This window comes from Eublepharis macularius, chromosome 15 (genome assembly GCF_028583425.1).
Source record: "Eublepharis macularius isolate TG4126 chromosome 15, MPM_Emac_v1.0, whole genome shotgun sequence".
Classification (NCBI taxonomy): Eukaryota; Metazoa; Chordata; class Lepidosauria; order Squamata; family Eublepharidae; genus Eublepharis; species Eublepharis macularius.
Genome location: NC_072804.1, coordinates 27,854,830 through 27,871,772, shown reverse-complemented (window position 1 = coordinate 27,871,772; position 16,943 = coordinate 27,854,830). Strand labels below are relative to the sequence as shown.

General features: G+C 42.8%; 1 protein-coding gene across 1 annotated transcript in view; it reads right to left on the bottom strand.

Moving 5' to 3' along the window:
• WASF2 (WASP family member 2) overlaps nucleotides 1-16,943 on the bottom strand; it is a 55,924-nt gene that overhangs the window by 19,934 nt on the left and 19,047 nt on the right. Inside the window, exon 2 of the mRNA XM_054999131.1 lies at nucleotides 6,152-6,305. Within this exon, the coding sequence (XP_054855106.1) occupies nucleotides 6,152-6,281 (130 nt within the window). The 5' untranslated portion in view covers nucleotides 6,282-6,305. The remainder of the gene's footprint in view (nucleotides 1-6,151; nucleotides 6,306-16,943) is intronic.

The window sequence follows — 16,943 nt, the reverse complement described above, 5'->3', positions numbered from 1 at the left end:
CTCTTACCAGGAAGGGAAAGAAGCAGCGATCAGCAGACGAACTGGGGGTTATGTGTAAACTGGAATTTGTTACTTAAACCGAGTAGGCTAACCACAGTACATTTCATGAAACCGTGCTCTACAGTATAATCTCTGATTACCAACGCACATCACACCTCAGCTATCCCGCAACAGCTCTCAAATGTATACAGATTTCAGAGATGTACACCAGTTTCATGTGCTTCCCAAAACTTTTTAAAAGACAGCCAGCTGAGAACAGAAGTTGGTTGTCACAACTTGCTGCATCCAATAGTTTCTTCCCATGTACTGTTAGTAGGTTCTTACCAGTAGGCCCACTGGTCTTCTCAAGAAAGTTCAGTCCCCTGTGGTTGGTTCCAAATACAGAGCAGAAGTACTATAAACAGCTTTATGGATTTCTCGTTTTTACGATACATTCCTTCTAATGGCAGCTCACACATTTTAATACAGACACACCTTACACAAAATGGTTGCAATTTGTTTGTTTCTGAATTTCTTGGTGTCTGTGTGCACGCAAAAACCAAGGGGTTGTTAAGTGCAACAAACAGTACCAAAGGGTTGGATCCAGACTAAATTTTCCACTAAGAGAAAGGCACTTCCATTTTTGGAACAGAACCTTCCTGCCTCCCTGTCCCCTCTGCAAATCACTGATCCCCCCAAAATATGCAAGCTGAGGGTCCGGAGGACTCTCAAGAATGGCATGGGGGCAAATCAGTGGTCTGCAGGGGAAACGAATTGAAATTATACCTCCCCTTCCATTAGTGAAAAATGTAGTGTGGATTCAACTCAAATTTTATTCCCAGCTTCTATCTATTACGTTCTTATCCCACTCTTCATCCAAAAGAGTACACGGTTCACCTCTCCCCTCCAAACACAATAACCCTGCAAGGTTATTGGGAAGGGGCCTGTGGCTCAGTGGCAAAGAGTCTCCTTGGCACGCAGAAAGTCCCAGTTTCAATCCCTGGCATCTCCATTTAGAAAGGTCAGGTGTAGGGAAAGATCTTAACCGGAGACCTTGGAGAGCTGCTGCCAGTATGAGTAGACAATACTGAACTTGATGAACCAACGGTCTGGTTCAGTATAAGGCTGCTCAATGTGTGTGAGAGGTAGCTTAGGAGAAGAGCACACAACTGGCCCAAAGTCACCTAGCAAATTATTATGGCTAAATGGAGATGTGGACTTAAGTCTTTCCAATCCTAGTTTGCCTACATATTTCAAACTATTGCACTATTGATAGTGCATCACTATCACATAGCTATCACTAGCTATGTTAATTGCACACTGTTATTCATTGTGTAGTAACAACTTTCAGCCATGTATATATGTAGCTGGACACAAGTCCCACTGATTTCCCAGGTCTGGCTACTACCATACAAACTTCATCAACAGAATTACTGAAGGAGTTTTTCAAGCCCTATTTTGTAGAAACCAGTGCAATTCTGCTGCTTCCCTACAAACACAGCTTTCAGGATGCTTACCTACCTCTGACCAAGTGTAATGGCTGACTGCTCTGGTATCTGATTCACATCCCCCCCCCCCCCCCCATGTCGACTATGCATCCAGGGGAACAGACAACCCTTGTAATGCAGTGCTGGGATTTCTGTGGCTGCTAGCTTATTTCTCCTGTTTAGTTGGAGAAATATGCAACTGGGCATTCTGACCATGCTGTGCAAGCAGTTGCAAAGAAGATGCAGCAACCCCAGTTCATTGCACATTAGGTTTTCAACTAAGGGAGAAAAAACAAAGAGAACCACACAGAGAGGTAGGCTAAGCTGATGCATGACAACACAGATGAAAGGCCATAGACGACAAATTCTGATGCCCTGGGGTAGCAAGGCAGTCTGCTCTTCTTCAAAGCAATTCAATCACAACCAGGACAACAAAGGGATCTTCTTGTCCCTCACCAAGTCCCAGGCATTATCAAGATAAATGCTGCAAATAGGAGAGAAGGAAGAGAAGAGGTTGTGCTTTTTACTTCCTCCCTTCTCTTTCTCTTCCCCACTCTCTTGGAAATGCGCATCAGCACCAAACTCAGACCACCCTCCACAGGAAGTCTGCAGCAAGTACAAACTGCTCTACTAATCAGGCCAACAACAAGCCCCAGAGCAAGTCTTCCTTGGTAGCTGCCAAGAAAGGAGTCAGGCTTCACTGAAATGAGAACTGAAATATTTTGAATATTGTGAATACACAACCAGATATTGAATACACAACCCAAAGGAGTTTCAAGATTTGAGTCCAGTGACACTTCAGAGATCAACAAGATTTTGGGAGAATAAGCTTTCCAAAATCAAAACTCTTTCAGATCAAAAGAGCTCTTGCTGCGGTTCTGGTAAGCTAATCTTTTGCGAAGACCTCACACTTCTCAAAGTCATGTTATTGTGCTCCAGAGAAGTACTTCAGATGTAATACATACTTCAAAAGTGCTTGTTCTGCACTTTGTTAACAATCCTGCACCATTTTGCAGAACAGGGACTGAGGAAGTCACTTTGCACAAGTCAGCCATACAAATATAGAGCACAGCAAAGATCTGAACTGGGGTCTGACGCATTGCAACCTGCTTTTCATTTCTAAGAGTTCAAGCAGTGGCTTATCTGTGAACCAGACTGGCTCACGGGCACATGTTTCTATATGGAGATGGTACTGATCCCTCATCTCAATGAAGGGGTGGGGAGATAACCCTCTGCAACAGGGTTATTGCTTAGACCAAGGGTCCCCAGCCTTTTTGAGCCTGCAAATACCTTTGGAATTCTGACACCATGTGATAGGTACAGTATAGCCACAAAATGGCTGCTGCAGGAAGGGGAGCCAGTCACAAAATGGTTGCGGCAGCTTATTTTCATTCACATAGTGAAGATCCTAGTGCTGCAGTGGCAGCTGCGGCCAATGCAATATTTTTTTAAAAAACCTGCACAGTCAATCAAATCTCTAATGGCCAATTAAAAGCCTTCCTGGGCAATGCCCTACCTAGCCCTGCCCACTTTCTAGAAACATTTGGCAGGTGCAAGGAAAGGTGTCAGCAGGCACCATGGAACCCCAGGGCACCACATACATAAATACCTATATGTAAAAAGTTGGAAGTACCGCATCAGAATGCCAACCAAGTCATTAGTGATGGTGGCAAGCACGTTCCAGTATCATGTCTTAGACCAGAAATTAAATAAGGGTTCAAGGGCAGCACCCCCACACTGTTCCACAGGGTTTCCATTCCCCGGTCTTTGGGTCTCCTGTGTACTTCCTGTCTCATCACAGGCCCTGCTACAAGGTCCCAAATAATGCATTCACAATTATGAAAGTTACAAGCAGAATAAGCAAACTAAACGTATCATGTAAGTGTGTTGCAAGAAGGTGCTGTTTTTCTGTTCACATATACTCTGGCCATTCAGATCCCCTGTCAATACAGCATGCTCTTGCTATCCATTTACCTTACTTTAAAGGGAAATTGCCTCAGAAGAAAGTTTTTATAGGAATAAGCCACTTTGGTTAGCTTTACTGTGCTCACCCAAGTTCGTTCATTTAGCAGGAGAGTTTCTGAAGTGCCTTTTAATCATTACTTCTTTAAGAGACCATTAAAAACTTTATCACAACTTGCTACTTATTAACAAAAGAGAAATTTGATCCACCAAGGTATGTCAGAGTTACTTGGCATGCGAGGCAGAGGGGTCCATGAAGCAGTGGGTGTACTGTTAACTATCTCAGATGGGGTCCTGTTCCACAAAATATACAAAGTTGACAGCATTCCTGGTGCCAATGTAGCTCCTGGATTCTCTGGTAGCAGCTGTGGTCAAGTGTATATTTCAACAGCTTTAGCTGATGTACCAACTCTCCCCCACCCCAGCTCTTCTCAACAAGGGACTTTGCTGTTGTACTACATGTCCAGATAACTTCCTGGCTTGACTCCTATACTATGCTCCATACACCTGGGAAGGGTGTTTGGACATTTTAACCAATCCAGAATGCAGCATTTGGGGCGCTGAGCAGGCAGCAGATAACACAAGATTCTGCCAAAACGCTCCCTCCCAATTGCAGACCAGATCTCAGGTGCTGTTTTTGACCTTTAAATTCCAAACAGCCCAGGTCTAGGATATATGAAGGAATGCTAAACACTTGGCTTTTTGGAAAATTAAGCCCTAGTAATGATGTTAGGTCTTTTCAGCATACTCTCATGGTTTTATTACTTTTACAAGTGGGGCATCAGAAGCTTCTTTAGCCTGCTCTGCTGGCTTCTGCTCTCCCACATCTTGTTCAAGCTTTTCTTACTTTCCACTGCACTGTCTATGCTTCTTTCTTCCAACCAGGTCAAGTTTCCAAGGGTGTCCAGTCTGAAGAAAAGCTACGTAAGCCCCAGGAGAAACAAATCAGAGAGTTTTTTGGGTTTCTTTTTAAGACCAAACATCATGTTCGACTGGTATTTACTGCTTCTTAAAACTTCATCATGACCATCTAAGCCAAACACACTGAGCTAAAGACTGCTTTTAGTGTGAAAGAACAAACCATGGGGAAAATGAATCTGAATTAAAATGTTCTAAAGTGAGACAGCAAGTCAACCATGTATTGTATTAATTAGTGCGAGATTCTACTGGGTCCAGGTCTAGGATCCAAGAGATGCTACTCGCATATCCCCAGGCTCACCCACAGAGTTCATTTGGGTGGATCTTGCCTATTAAGAGGGCACGTGAGCTAACAGTATAAAGTTTTGATACGTATCTTTCTATGGGAAATTCCTTCTAAGCTTAGAGAAGCACTCACCTCATACCATCAGAACTGACAAATTGGAAGGTTTTGATATGAGCGTGTGAGTTTCAGGTAACTGGGCCAAGTAACTGAACTCAAACCCAAATCTAATAGCCACACCCCCAAATACCTCTGAATCTCTCAGATTTTGGTCATACGAGACTGTATCTTTCTGAAAAAGCTTTGTTGACATTCTTAAAAACTGTATTTTCTTTTAGCTTTACAATACATTGGGTAATGTATTGTACATTATGTATACTTATCCATTTCCAATCTCTTTGACATATGGACATGTATTTGTATTACTATGATTCTTTTAAATCTGATAATTTCAAGAGTGATCAGAGTGATTTTAAACTCTTACAAGACAAGAGTGATTTTTGGGTGGGACAGGTGGTTTTCCACTTGATCCCTGGAAATGATAAACTTCTGACCCCTCTTCAGTTAGAAGGCTGTAAGAGATGGCCCTGTGGTTTAGTGGTTAGTGTTGCTTTGAAATTGTCTTTGTTTCCATGTCTCTGTTTTGGGAGGAAAGCTTCCCTACAGGTGAGATAATGTGACAGTATAAAAGTTCCAATATATTTCTTTGTGTAAGAGCAAAATAGTATGTGCACTTGATCAGGAAACAGATATAAACTTGAAAAGGAGAGGTCCAGTCTTGGAGGACCCTGCATGGTCTTGGGCAAATCGCCCTTCAGATTACCCACGTCTTTGGATTGTTACAACTTACAAGTATTAAGTGAGCCAACACTTTTTAAAATAAAAAGTTCTAGAGATGGGACGTAGTTAATGCAACTCCAAAGCAGCCATGATTTTAAAAAGGTAAACAAAAGCCCAGGTTGTTCCTTTATTTCCTCTTAATAAAGCCTAGATCCATGTTTTAAACCCACCCTTTCATAGAGCTGCTGACCAGCAAAAGATAATGTCAAATCCACTGGTTTCTATTTGACATTTGCAGAACACATGAAGTATCATGAAGATACTAACATCAGGAGTAATTGGTATCCTCTGTTAAGAGGCTTGGAGACTTTCAAAGCAGCAAACTGAAAGTTTAAATACAGAGCTATCTTTGAGGGTGTGCACAACTTGCAAGAGAGTCTCAGCCCAAAGCTTCTGCGTGCCTGCCATTTTAGAAACCTGCTCACGCTCATTTCATCTGTGCTTCTGCTGCAGCCACTGCATGTCATTCTTACACAGATGCGCCCTCCTCCTCTAGCATGGGCAATGCAAGAGGTGGGGTGGGATGAAGAACAGAAAGGGAGGCTCAAGGTAGTTTTACTGGGAAGATATTTGAGCACTACCCCTGGAAGACAGATGGGGAAAAAACAGGCAGGGAGTAGATGGCTAAATCAAGAGCCCAACAGCTCCACAGGGCAGCACTCCGGCTGGCCGTGATACTCACTCAGGCTGCCCAGCTGTCGAATGACATTTGCCAGGGTGATGTTGGTCACGCACTCCAGCTCATTCCGAATGTTAGGCAGCGTCTGACGGCACAGGTGCCTTGGCTCGATGTTTCTTGTTACTAATGGCATGGTGGACTGGCTTCAGGCAGTGTTCTGAAATATAAACACACACCCCAGAACAGGGGAAAGGATTACTCAGCCACAAATCCTGGTGACACAAGAGGCACAGCGCTCATTTCTCTGCTCAGAACCAGCTTTATTGAAGTAATAATTTCTATCCTTTTCTTTACGTCCCCCCCCCAAAAACTTATTCGAATGAGTCTTTCAAAATAAAGATGCAGATGTTTTCAGGCTCTGTCGCAACACCACCAGGAACAGCGACAGTGGGATGCTACCTACGCCCAGCTAACATAAAACTAGTGCTGCTGTTTTATCCCATCCACTGCTTCACATTCAAACAAAAACAATCCAGCTGAACCCGCTTCCAAACACTCCTGACTGTTTACACAAAAGTCATTGTGTGTGTGTGGGGGGGGGGGACTAGTTTAAACTGGGCAAGCAGATTAAAACCAGGGATGCTGCTGCATTTCTCAGTATCGTTTTGACAAAAAAAAAAGTCCCCATTGCAATTTTGCTCCTACAAGTGCAAACAAAACCTCTGAATCTTTATTTTCACTCTTTTTTCTGTTTCTGCAACCCACTTTTCCCTGTTAAATCAGTGCAATTGTTAATTTCTTTTCATCAGTTGCATTTAAAATGTAATAAAAACCACCAAATGAGTCAGCAACCAAAATGGGTGAACTGAAAAAGCTCAAAGTAACAACCTACGAAAATAAAATGAGTAAGGGCATATTTAAAAATAGTTCCAATAGGCCAAACAGGCTGGGCTTTCTTGAGGAAACAGGAAGCAATTTTAGCTGACCAGGAAGCTTGCTTAAAACTGCTTCTGAGCTGAAGCACAGCTTCGCCCCACCCACACTCCCAAGTTCCTTTACAGCACAAAGCCTTTATTGTTTCAAACGTACTGAAGTCTACATAAAAACAGAGAGCAGTTCATGGTCCACCACACATATCAACAGTCAGAAATGAGATTCTCCCGTCAGGTATTAAAATAAGGCTCTGAAAGTATTTGCTAGTGCGCCATGTTAATTTATAAGCACTGGATAACAGCAGCTGGTTACTCCTACTTTGTTGCATCTTCATGGGTCAATTTTCTAAGCTTAGTTCAAATGGGTCATTTTAACTTTTAGAGCCCTAAACAGACTGGATCTGTCCTATCTTAGGGATCTTGTCCTCTCACAGAGACTTCCCACGCTGGACACAAAGGTCATCATCTCGGAGGCATCAGAGGCAAGGACTGCCTTCTTTCCCCCACCCTAGCAGGGTCTTCCATTTATGCTTTCCTCCCCCCTCCGTTACATCACCTATAGTTATATCAGCCTGATACTTCAAGAATAAAGAAGTAATTCACATATTAATTTTTCTTTTATACAGAAGACTTCAGAACTCTTATAGAAAAACAAAACCAGCTATTTATGATACTTCCAAACAGTGAAAATAAAATGCACAATGCCTCCTTGGCTAATACCTTAGAAGGAACACACACACACACACACACACACACACCCAAGGTCAGATGGTGAACAGCCCTGCTGGAGAGACAGATGTCTTGCAACAAAGACTCTGATCTGCTGTGGATGGAATGGTAACAAATAAAGCAGGAAGCTGACAGCTTTGGGGAATGGGGCTTCTTCCTGTCATCAACAGTGACAAACCAACATTTGTTTTTTTAAAAAGTCAGCCGTTTGCGCTTGACTTTGAACCACCCTTTTACAGTCTCTATGGCAGCTGGCAGCTTATCTCTGAGGTACAGGAGTCGCTCCTGGATGCTTTTCTATCAGGGTGTCAAGGGACTGAAGCTGATATTAGCTTTTGCTAATTACCTCCCAAACCAAAAATCTGAATTTCCAAATTTGACCTGCATCTGCAGAGGAGTTCAAGATCTGGAGGGCACAGCAGAGCATCCAATTTTTTACATGTAACATGAGGTTACCAAAAATTAACAACCAAAAATTAACAACCAAAACCAACAAGAGGCAGGAGGTCAATGAAGTGGCTCAGTGATATTTCTAACACATCTTTAAAAAAACAACCATGTTTTTGTAGTGCATTTTGTTTAGACATACCACTAGAATTGCTCAGAACACCCAGCAGGCAATATCTTCTCTGACATCAAGGACTGCAGGCTGCTCTATTGTGCTGTGTCCTGTTTAATGAGCTTCATAAGGAGGGCATGCCACCATTTTCTTGGTAGTGACATCACTGATTTGGAATGCTGCCTTTAAGGAGGGTACACATGAAACAACAGGAAGACTGGCAGTGAGCAAGGGATAAGGAGGAAAATCACACCAGCAGCACATGCAGAAGGGGAAAGGAGGACGCCGCAAGGGAATGGCACATCCGGAATAGCTGCATGCTTTAAATCAGCTTTAGTTAGCTATCAGGGGGCGGAGAAAAGACGACACACACACTGGTTGCTAAGACAATTTGGGCTCTGTTGTATGACAGTCAAAAAGAATGAATAAGATCCAGTCTACTCAGTCTACTACTCAGTTATTCTGGAACACGACAATTCGTGTGACGTTGCCACATGTGTAATCAGCTGCATATGATACAAAGTGCTACACAATACCTTCGTCAAGCTATGCTACAGAGATGTTTGGGTTTTCTCTATGCAACCATTCTAAGGAATACTATCCCACAAGACCATGTAAATATCCCAAAGGCAGCTGATGAAGTTGTTGGCAAAGTTGTTATTTAATTATTTGATTTTTAGCCTGCCCTCCCCACGAATGGGCTCAGGGCGCAGTACAGTAAAATGCTCAATAAGCATTTAAAATATATATACATATATAAATAGATTTTAAAATGTAGAAAACATAAATACATAAATACCTGAAATAGCATATCAGATGGCAGCCCCCTTCAATTTCCCCAATCTGAACATAAACAAACCAAGAGAAGTGGGGGGGGGTCAGAGTTTGATAATATTCTGGTGACAGCGCTTATAGGGGGCAGATGACTTTGTCGCCTCCCCAGTGGGAGACCGGTAGGGAGGCTCCTAAGCAATCAGAAAATCAAAGACCGGCCTCAACCATACGCCTGGTGGAACAACTCCGTCTTACAGGCCCGCCAAAAGGACATACGGTCTTGGCGGGCCTGGGTGTCCTCCAACAGAGAGTTCCACTAGGTTGGGGCCAGGACTGAAAAGGCCCTGGCCCTGGTCGAGGCCAGCCGGGCCTCCCTGGGGCCGGGGACCACCAGCAAGTTCTTATTTGCTAATCTTAATGCTCTCCGGAGTACATATGAGGAGAGACGGTCCCGCAGGTATGCTGGTCCCAGTCTGTTTAGGGCTTTAAAGGTTAAAACCAAAACCTTGAACCTAATCCAGAACTCCATGGGGAGCCAGTGCAGCTGCTGCAAGATGGGAGTAATATGTGCCCTATATGGTGTGCCCATCAGGACACGTGCAGCAGCATTCTGGACCCACTGTAATTTCCGGGTTAAGCCCAAGAGAAGCCCTGTGTAGAGCGAGTTACAGTAGTCTATTCTGGAGGTGACCATTGCATGGATCACTGTAGTTAGGTCGCAGGTCGACAGATAGGGTGCAAGCTGCCTGGCCTGTAGAAGATGGAAAAATGCAGCCTGGGCAACTGCCATAACCGGGCCCTCCATTGATAAGGAGGAATCCAGTATCACTCCAAGACTCCGGACTGATGAGACAGGCACTAACGGCGCCCTGTTTGTTGTTTCCTGACATAGTAGCTAAATGTGCAGATCTCAGGTCGTTCCCCCTATTTATTCATTTATTTTCATATTTTATAGAATGACAAAAATGTGGACAAAACTTGTCATACCTGTTTCTCAGATAAAGAGTCTCCATTCTGGAAGAACTAATCACATTTCTGTGCAACTCAGGTCAATCAACTGTAATGTTCGTTCTGTGCAAAAGTATCACTTTTTTTTTTAAAGAAAAAACTCTAAAGGCAAAGTCTGGCAGAAAACACATTATCAACTTTGTGAAGTGCAAAGACACTCTTGCCGAGTGAGCAATTTCTGTGCCAGTGCTGCCATACACAGTCAGAACAAACCGAGTCCTAGATAGTTTACCGTCCACTCAGAAGCCCTGGCACCACAGGACTGTTCTGGGAGACTCGTTACATCACCCAAAATTGCACTGCACACACATGCCATGTACATTTCAAAACATTAGAGGGAACGTTACCTGCAACAAGGTAATCATAGAACGAAGGAGGCATACAATGAAAGAGCAACAAAGACTCTGATCAACTGTCTCAGCTATACATGGTAGACATTACCAAGAAGAACCACCACCACATGAAAATATACCTATGAGGATATCATTGTGACCAGGCAATGAAAACTGTATGGCCTTCCCTTCTAGTAGCTCCATTTCTAAAATTGGAAGCTCACAGGCCTCCTGGAATCTGCAAAGAAACACACTGTCATGATCTGGCTGTGCCAGGAAGGCCTAGCAAGGCCTCAGAAGCCTGTTAGCAGTGGGAGTAGGCCTGCCTACAATTCCCAGGAGCCCCTGGGTCGTTTTGGCACCCTTTTTGGCCAATCAGAACACAGGGGCCTAGAGCTATATAAATCTGGGAGGAAAAAAAGCCTGTGTTCTTCCTCCCAGGGAGCAGGTCAGAGGAGGTTTCTGCTAGGGGGAGAGGCCCTCATCCAGGTAGGGTGAGAAGGCAGGTCTGGCAGACAGAGGGACAGGGAGTTCAGTCGCGCTAGAGCCTTTGGCTTATTTTGCTTTCACCCATCTATTGTTGCTAATGCACCTTGCTTGTGTGTTTGTTTGTTTAATATTAACTTCCTTGTAAATAAACTATTTTGTTTGTTGTTACTCTGCTGGGTCCTCACACCTGTTTATTGGCCAAGCTACAGAGGTCAGAAGGGTTGGGAGGGTACTCTGGGCCTTCCCAAGGGACCCTAAATCCCAGAGTGGTGGCAGCGTAAGGTGGCTCACCCCACCTGAGGCATGACACACACACATTGCTGTAAGGCAGAATCCAGTAACACCTATAAGACTAACACAATTTGTGGTAGCGTATGAGCTTTCGTGAGTCACAGCTCACTTCTTCAGAGACAGCTAGACTGTGAGTCCATCTGTCCTTATATCTTGGAAAGTAGAGTGACAGACTCATATTCTAGCTGTATCTGAAGTGAGCTGTGACTCATGAAAGCTCACACCCTACCACCAATTTTGTTAGTCTTATAGGTGCTACTGGACTCTTGCTCTTTTCTACCACTATGCTCAGAATAACATGGCTACCCATCTTGGTCAAATAATGGTCAAGCATTTTTAAAGCATTAACTTTATTAAAACAATACCGTTTAATCAACAGCAAGGTTGATATCTCTGTGAAAGACAAATGTGACCTGCTTCCTATATGCAGTGGCATTCTTGGCTTCACGGAATATTTCACCATGATCAATTAACTAGTGCCAGTACCACAGCAAAATACAACACAGAAGAAACCATGCCATGATTCTACATCTTTATTTCAGATCCTTCAATAGCAGCTACTCTTCCCTGTGGCAAGAGACTAAACCATACAATGACATAATCCCATATTTTAAGCATCAGAAAGCAGAAATGGTTGAGCTGTGAGCCATGCATGGACTACTGGCTATTCCCCCCACCTTCCCTTGCACACAATGATCTCTTAATAGCATGTTTCCTACAGTCAAAGATATTACTCTGTTAGGTTTATACAGAGACAGTAGCTGATCTCAAACTCACCACAGTACCTTAAGTTGCAGCAGGAATAAGCATCAAAGAAACGACTTTGTAGCCCAGAAAAAAATAATGTTTTATTGGACACATCTAAGCATAATACAGAGAAGGAAACATAACCTAGCATCTGGTAAACGCGAGCACACCCTAAGTTGCCTTCCTTCCAGCATGCAGGTAAGTCTCTGAACAAACCAGATCATCTTATTCTCATAGAAGAAGGTCACACAATTCTGCTAGGAGAGCTCTCACCCATGACCTACCCCCCTGGTACCAGGCTACTCAGGGTTTTTGCTTCAAGAGTGATCCGTAGTCACAGAGAGGAAGGAAGCCAATGTGTGCCCCACCCTCATATAACATGCAAGAAAAGCTTCAGATGATACGTTTTTGGAGGCAATCTGAAGCCTGTTTCAGCACTGCTGTTTAAAAGGGCCTGGGAAGGACAAGGTGGGGGAATGTACAGATGTCAGCAACTGCAGTACTTTGAGAAGTTACCCTTTTACACTTGTGTGGGAAAACAATCCTTAATCTCTTAAGTTATACCCATTTTTCTCCTCAATGGGGACCCAAAATGGCTTATAACACTGTTCTCCACTTTCCACTTTATCCTCAAACCCACTTGTTAGGAAGGCACGTGACTGGCCCAAGGTCACCCGGCAAACATCCATGGTAGAGGGGGTGGGTGGGTTCCAACCTGCTTCTTCCAGATGCTAGGCCACCACCAACCACTTCAGTATGCTAGCTCTTCCAATTAGAATTGCCATAACTGTCACTGGCTACTGACAAACCGCTCCTCAAGATTTCTGGCATATTTTTGAAACTACCTTCAAAAATGTTTCACTGGCAATGTCGTACCCTGTGCTCAGGAGTGCCTGCAGTAATTCTAACTATAACAAACACGCCCCCCCCCACCTTCAGTGAGAGAGACTGCTTTTCAGAATGCCCACTGATGGATTAGACACGCCCAAAGGTATGTGACAGCGAACGGAATAATCAGATCTGAAATTCCCATCAGGCTGCAGAGTTTGAAATCTCATTTTACTTGTGCAAACACAGGCCAACTGTTCTTTCCACCATCTACGATGACAAGCTGTAAGATTTCAAGCTTCTCTCAGCAGTTAACAGTTCCTCTGTGAAACAGCCTGAAAAAGACTGTCTTTTCATAACTCTGAATGGCCAGACCAAAAACTGAAGAGGCATGCAGGGACCAGGGACTTTACAAAAATGAAAAAGTAGTCAGCAGAAAGTTCTGTTGAGGGCTCAGCACAATATTTAGAAATGTGGCAACAAAGAATACATTGCTGCAAATCTAGAGTACAGCAATGATGGACCACCCTAAGGGAGGAGCCTCAACTCCACGGCGATAATTATGAAGAATCTGCATGAGATACTGTACAACATTTCATTCAGTGAGCTGTAATGAACATTTATATTCTTCCCCACCCCTGAAGAAAAAAAGCTTACATTCACTTCCCTTTAATAGCCGAGACAACTAGCAGCTAAGGGCAACTATAGGGTTTTTTCCCCTTCTAACAATCCAAACAGGTTTTGTATAGGAAAATCCACCTAACCATACAATTTTATCCTTCTCTTCCTCTAAGGATCTTGAGGAGGTGTACATAATTCTTCCCTCTCCCGTCTTAATCTTCACAACAAGGTTAAACTGAGTGACTGGCCCAAGGTCAGGGAGAGGCAGAGGCTCGATGTTAGAGCATCTGCTTGGAATGCAGACGGTCCCAGGTTCAGTCCTCAGTTAAAAGGATCAGGCAGGAGGTGATGGGAAAGGTCTCTCCACCTGAGATGCTAGAGAGCCATTCAGAGTAGCAAAACTGATCTTGGCATACCAATGGTCAGACTCTGTAGAAAGCAGCTTTATGTGTATTCAAGATCACCAATGTGCTTTTATGGGTCCTGAACCTGAACTCAAGTCTCCCAGATCCTAGCCCAAGCTTATAACTACTTTAGGCAACTCAAAAAGAATATCCTACTCACAAGAAGAATAATCTACTCATGAAGAGCCCTCACCTCACCCTTTGCCAGGAAAGACGACAAACCTACGAGGCAGGAAACCAAGGGCATAAGAAAGTGCTTGCAGTTCAATGAGCTTAATGCAGAGCGAGAAAATCCCAAGGATGCCGTTGATTCTGGCATTTACAACTGGAACTATTTTTTTCCCTTTAGTACAGTGCAGATCTAGTACCTGAAGTGTTGCTGTTCTGAAGATAAGTACAACATTTAAAAACTTGGCAACAAAACAAATATTGCCAAAAAAATATAAATCATCTTTCTGGCAAAGACTGTGGAAGAGAACTATACAAAGCCACTTCTGCACTATTCACCATTTCATCATCGAGTGAGATTCAAAGCAACCACGTAAAGCAAGAATAATTCTGACAGACATCAACTTAATGCTGATACTCTTAAACATTTTTTAGTTGAGACAACAGAACTTTCTGTGTTATGGAACATATATTACACTTTAAAAAAATCATTGCAAGGACTGAAGGTACGAATTGGCTTTTGCAAACCATTTCCTGTGTTTTTACTTCCTGAAAGATTTTATGCAGGATTTAATGAGACTTTAGAGTGTAATTATGACGGAGGATGAATACAGAAGTCAGATGCGCTTCCATTCTGCTCTGGTTGGGTGCTGTTTGGCTGCTGGCAGAAAATCTGCTGCTATGCGCCTTTCCATGCTCTAGACCTGAACTGCCAGGACTTGGGAGTTGTAACTGGACTTTTGTGCTTCTAGTCTGACAAAGTAACATTTTTCCAAGAGGACCAAAACCTGTATTTTAGGGTAGTTATTTAGTTTTATTATTTTCTTCCATGTCTTGCACAGTTTCTAGAATTCTAATATTTTGTACATTCTTTAACAAACGTTAATTATACTTCCGTGGTGTTATTTTGAGTTTCTGGGCTTCAATCTTGCTTGGCTTTTTGTTTGGAAAAAGATGTAGTGGAAGATGATAGAGGTTGGCCATGCACATCCTTACTGCTTGTTTTTTTCTTCTTTTCATTTGGCAAGGCCAAAGAAAACTGCCTCTACTACCATTTATAAACAGAAGCAATTTCTAATGCTAAAACCAGACAGCCAAAACAATGTCACCCCGGAGTCTTCCTATTAGAACTGCACGCAAGCAAGAACGGATAAAGGAGACTGAAACAACACAAACACAAGCTTTAGATCTTTGGTTCACGTACTGGTTGGTTGAAAAATGTATGTTCAGTGACCTGTGCAAAGTAAGTATCCATGAGAACATGTCCATTAACAACAAATTTAGTTGCCACAGAAATCACAGCCATCAAGCTAGTGACTTGACTGAATCAAGCAGTGATTAACAGCCACTTCACACTTGATTTTTTGACACCATGTCACAAAAGGATGCACACTCAAACAGGAAATGGCAGAATTAGCATTTTTTAATTCAGATGACCATCATACCAGCTTCTCAAACATACAACTTGGGTCACAAGGAGAGTCACTCTACCATTTTCATGCTTTGGTGCATGTAACTAAAGAGGACAGTAAGATTTCCAAAGCGTTGCAAGGACACAAGCAAAGAATGCAAATTGTATAGATACAAACTATACAGACACAATCAATATCGTAAGTCTGTCAGATGGAATGAGACAGGGAGCTCTCTGAGAGGCCATCTAAGCCTTCTCAACTGTAACCATCTCCAGTCTAGACCCACTGAGATGAGCTTCTCCACAGAATTACTATGCCCAGGAAGGCAGCGGTGGAAAGGGCCTTGACTAGAGATGCAGCATTTCCAGAGGTGGGCTCCCGCCTCTGATTCAGAAAATGACGCAAGATTGGCACAAAACTGAAATATATGCTGTACTTATTTTCTTATCAAATAAAATCTTAAGAAAACAGAGACACATTGTAAACACATTAAAAATGTACTGTTCTGAATTTTACAAATACATTAGTACGTAGATGTTTTGTATAGATTGAAGATATATTCAGAGGCAGAAAGGCAAGCTGCTGCACTCTAAGTTTCTGAACCTATCTTGATTTGTTCCAGCTGGAAAACTAGGGAGGAATATGAAATTTAAAAATAGAAACCATAAACACTGTAATAAATAAAGGACGTTCTTAGCATCTGGACTTAGAGAGTTTCCTCTTCACACAGGCAGGACTTTCCAGAAACAATACAACCTGCAATACCTGTTTATCAGAAGCAACATGGAGGTTAGTTAACAGTGAACAAGATTAGCCACACAAAATCCACAACATCATGTGTAATCTTACATATTTATTTCATAAATATTAAAATGCACTTTGAAATAGCAATATTTAAAAACCTTTATCACTTAAAAAAAATATTACGTTCCCCTCCCCCCATTTCTCCCTTTCAAATGGGGGGGGGGGCCCTCGTTTTGCTCCCAACTTTTCCAGGCCTTCGTATCTCTAACCTAGGGTTGAACAGCCCTTCCTTCTTAAAGTCATCCTCCTACTTTGAGAACAACTGTAGCAGCTGCAAAGAGATTAACCAACCCTTGTAAACAGATGCTTGCTTGGTTGCCCAGAGAGGGAAATGTTTGCAAACTGGAAGCCTATTTCTTCTTCCATGACCTGACCAACTGCTAACATATATATGTCTGGGTGGGCCAGTAACTTCTGTGAACTTTTTTTGCAAACTGTATTGTCCTGAGTATCTAAATTCACCTAAAGATATTTAAGTGCACTCTCATTTGCTTATGGTTGGGACATCCCTTTCTTAACTTGGGTTTCCCCTTTTCTTAAATGCTTCTATGAGCTCAACTACGAAAAACATGTGTCAGTTTCTTACACAAAGGGGAAAGAACCCACTGTCCCTCGCATTACATTAGCTAGCGCTGGTTATCTGGTGGCTTCCTCCATTGTAAGCACCCAAAATTATGTCACGCAAGCAAGTCCTTGGAAGTAGATTTAAAATGCACCAATTTTTCAACAACGATTCTAAATTAGCTAAATAAAGTAC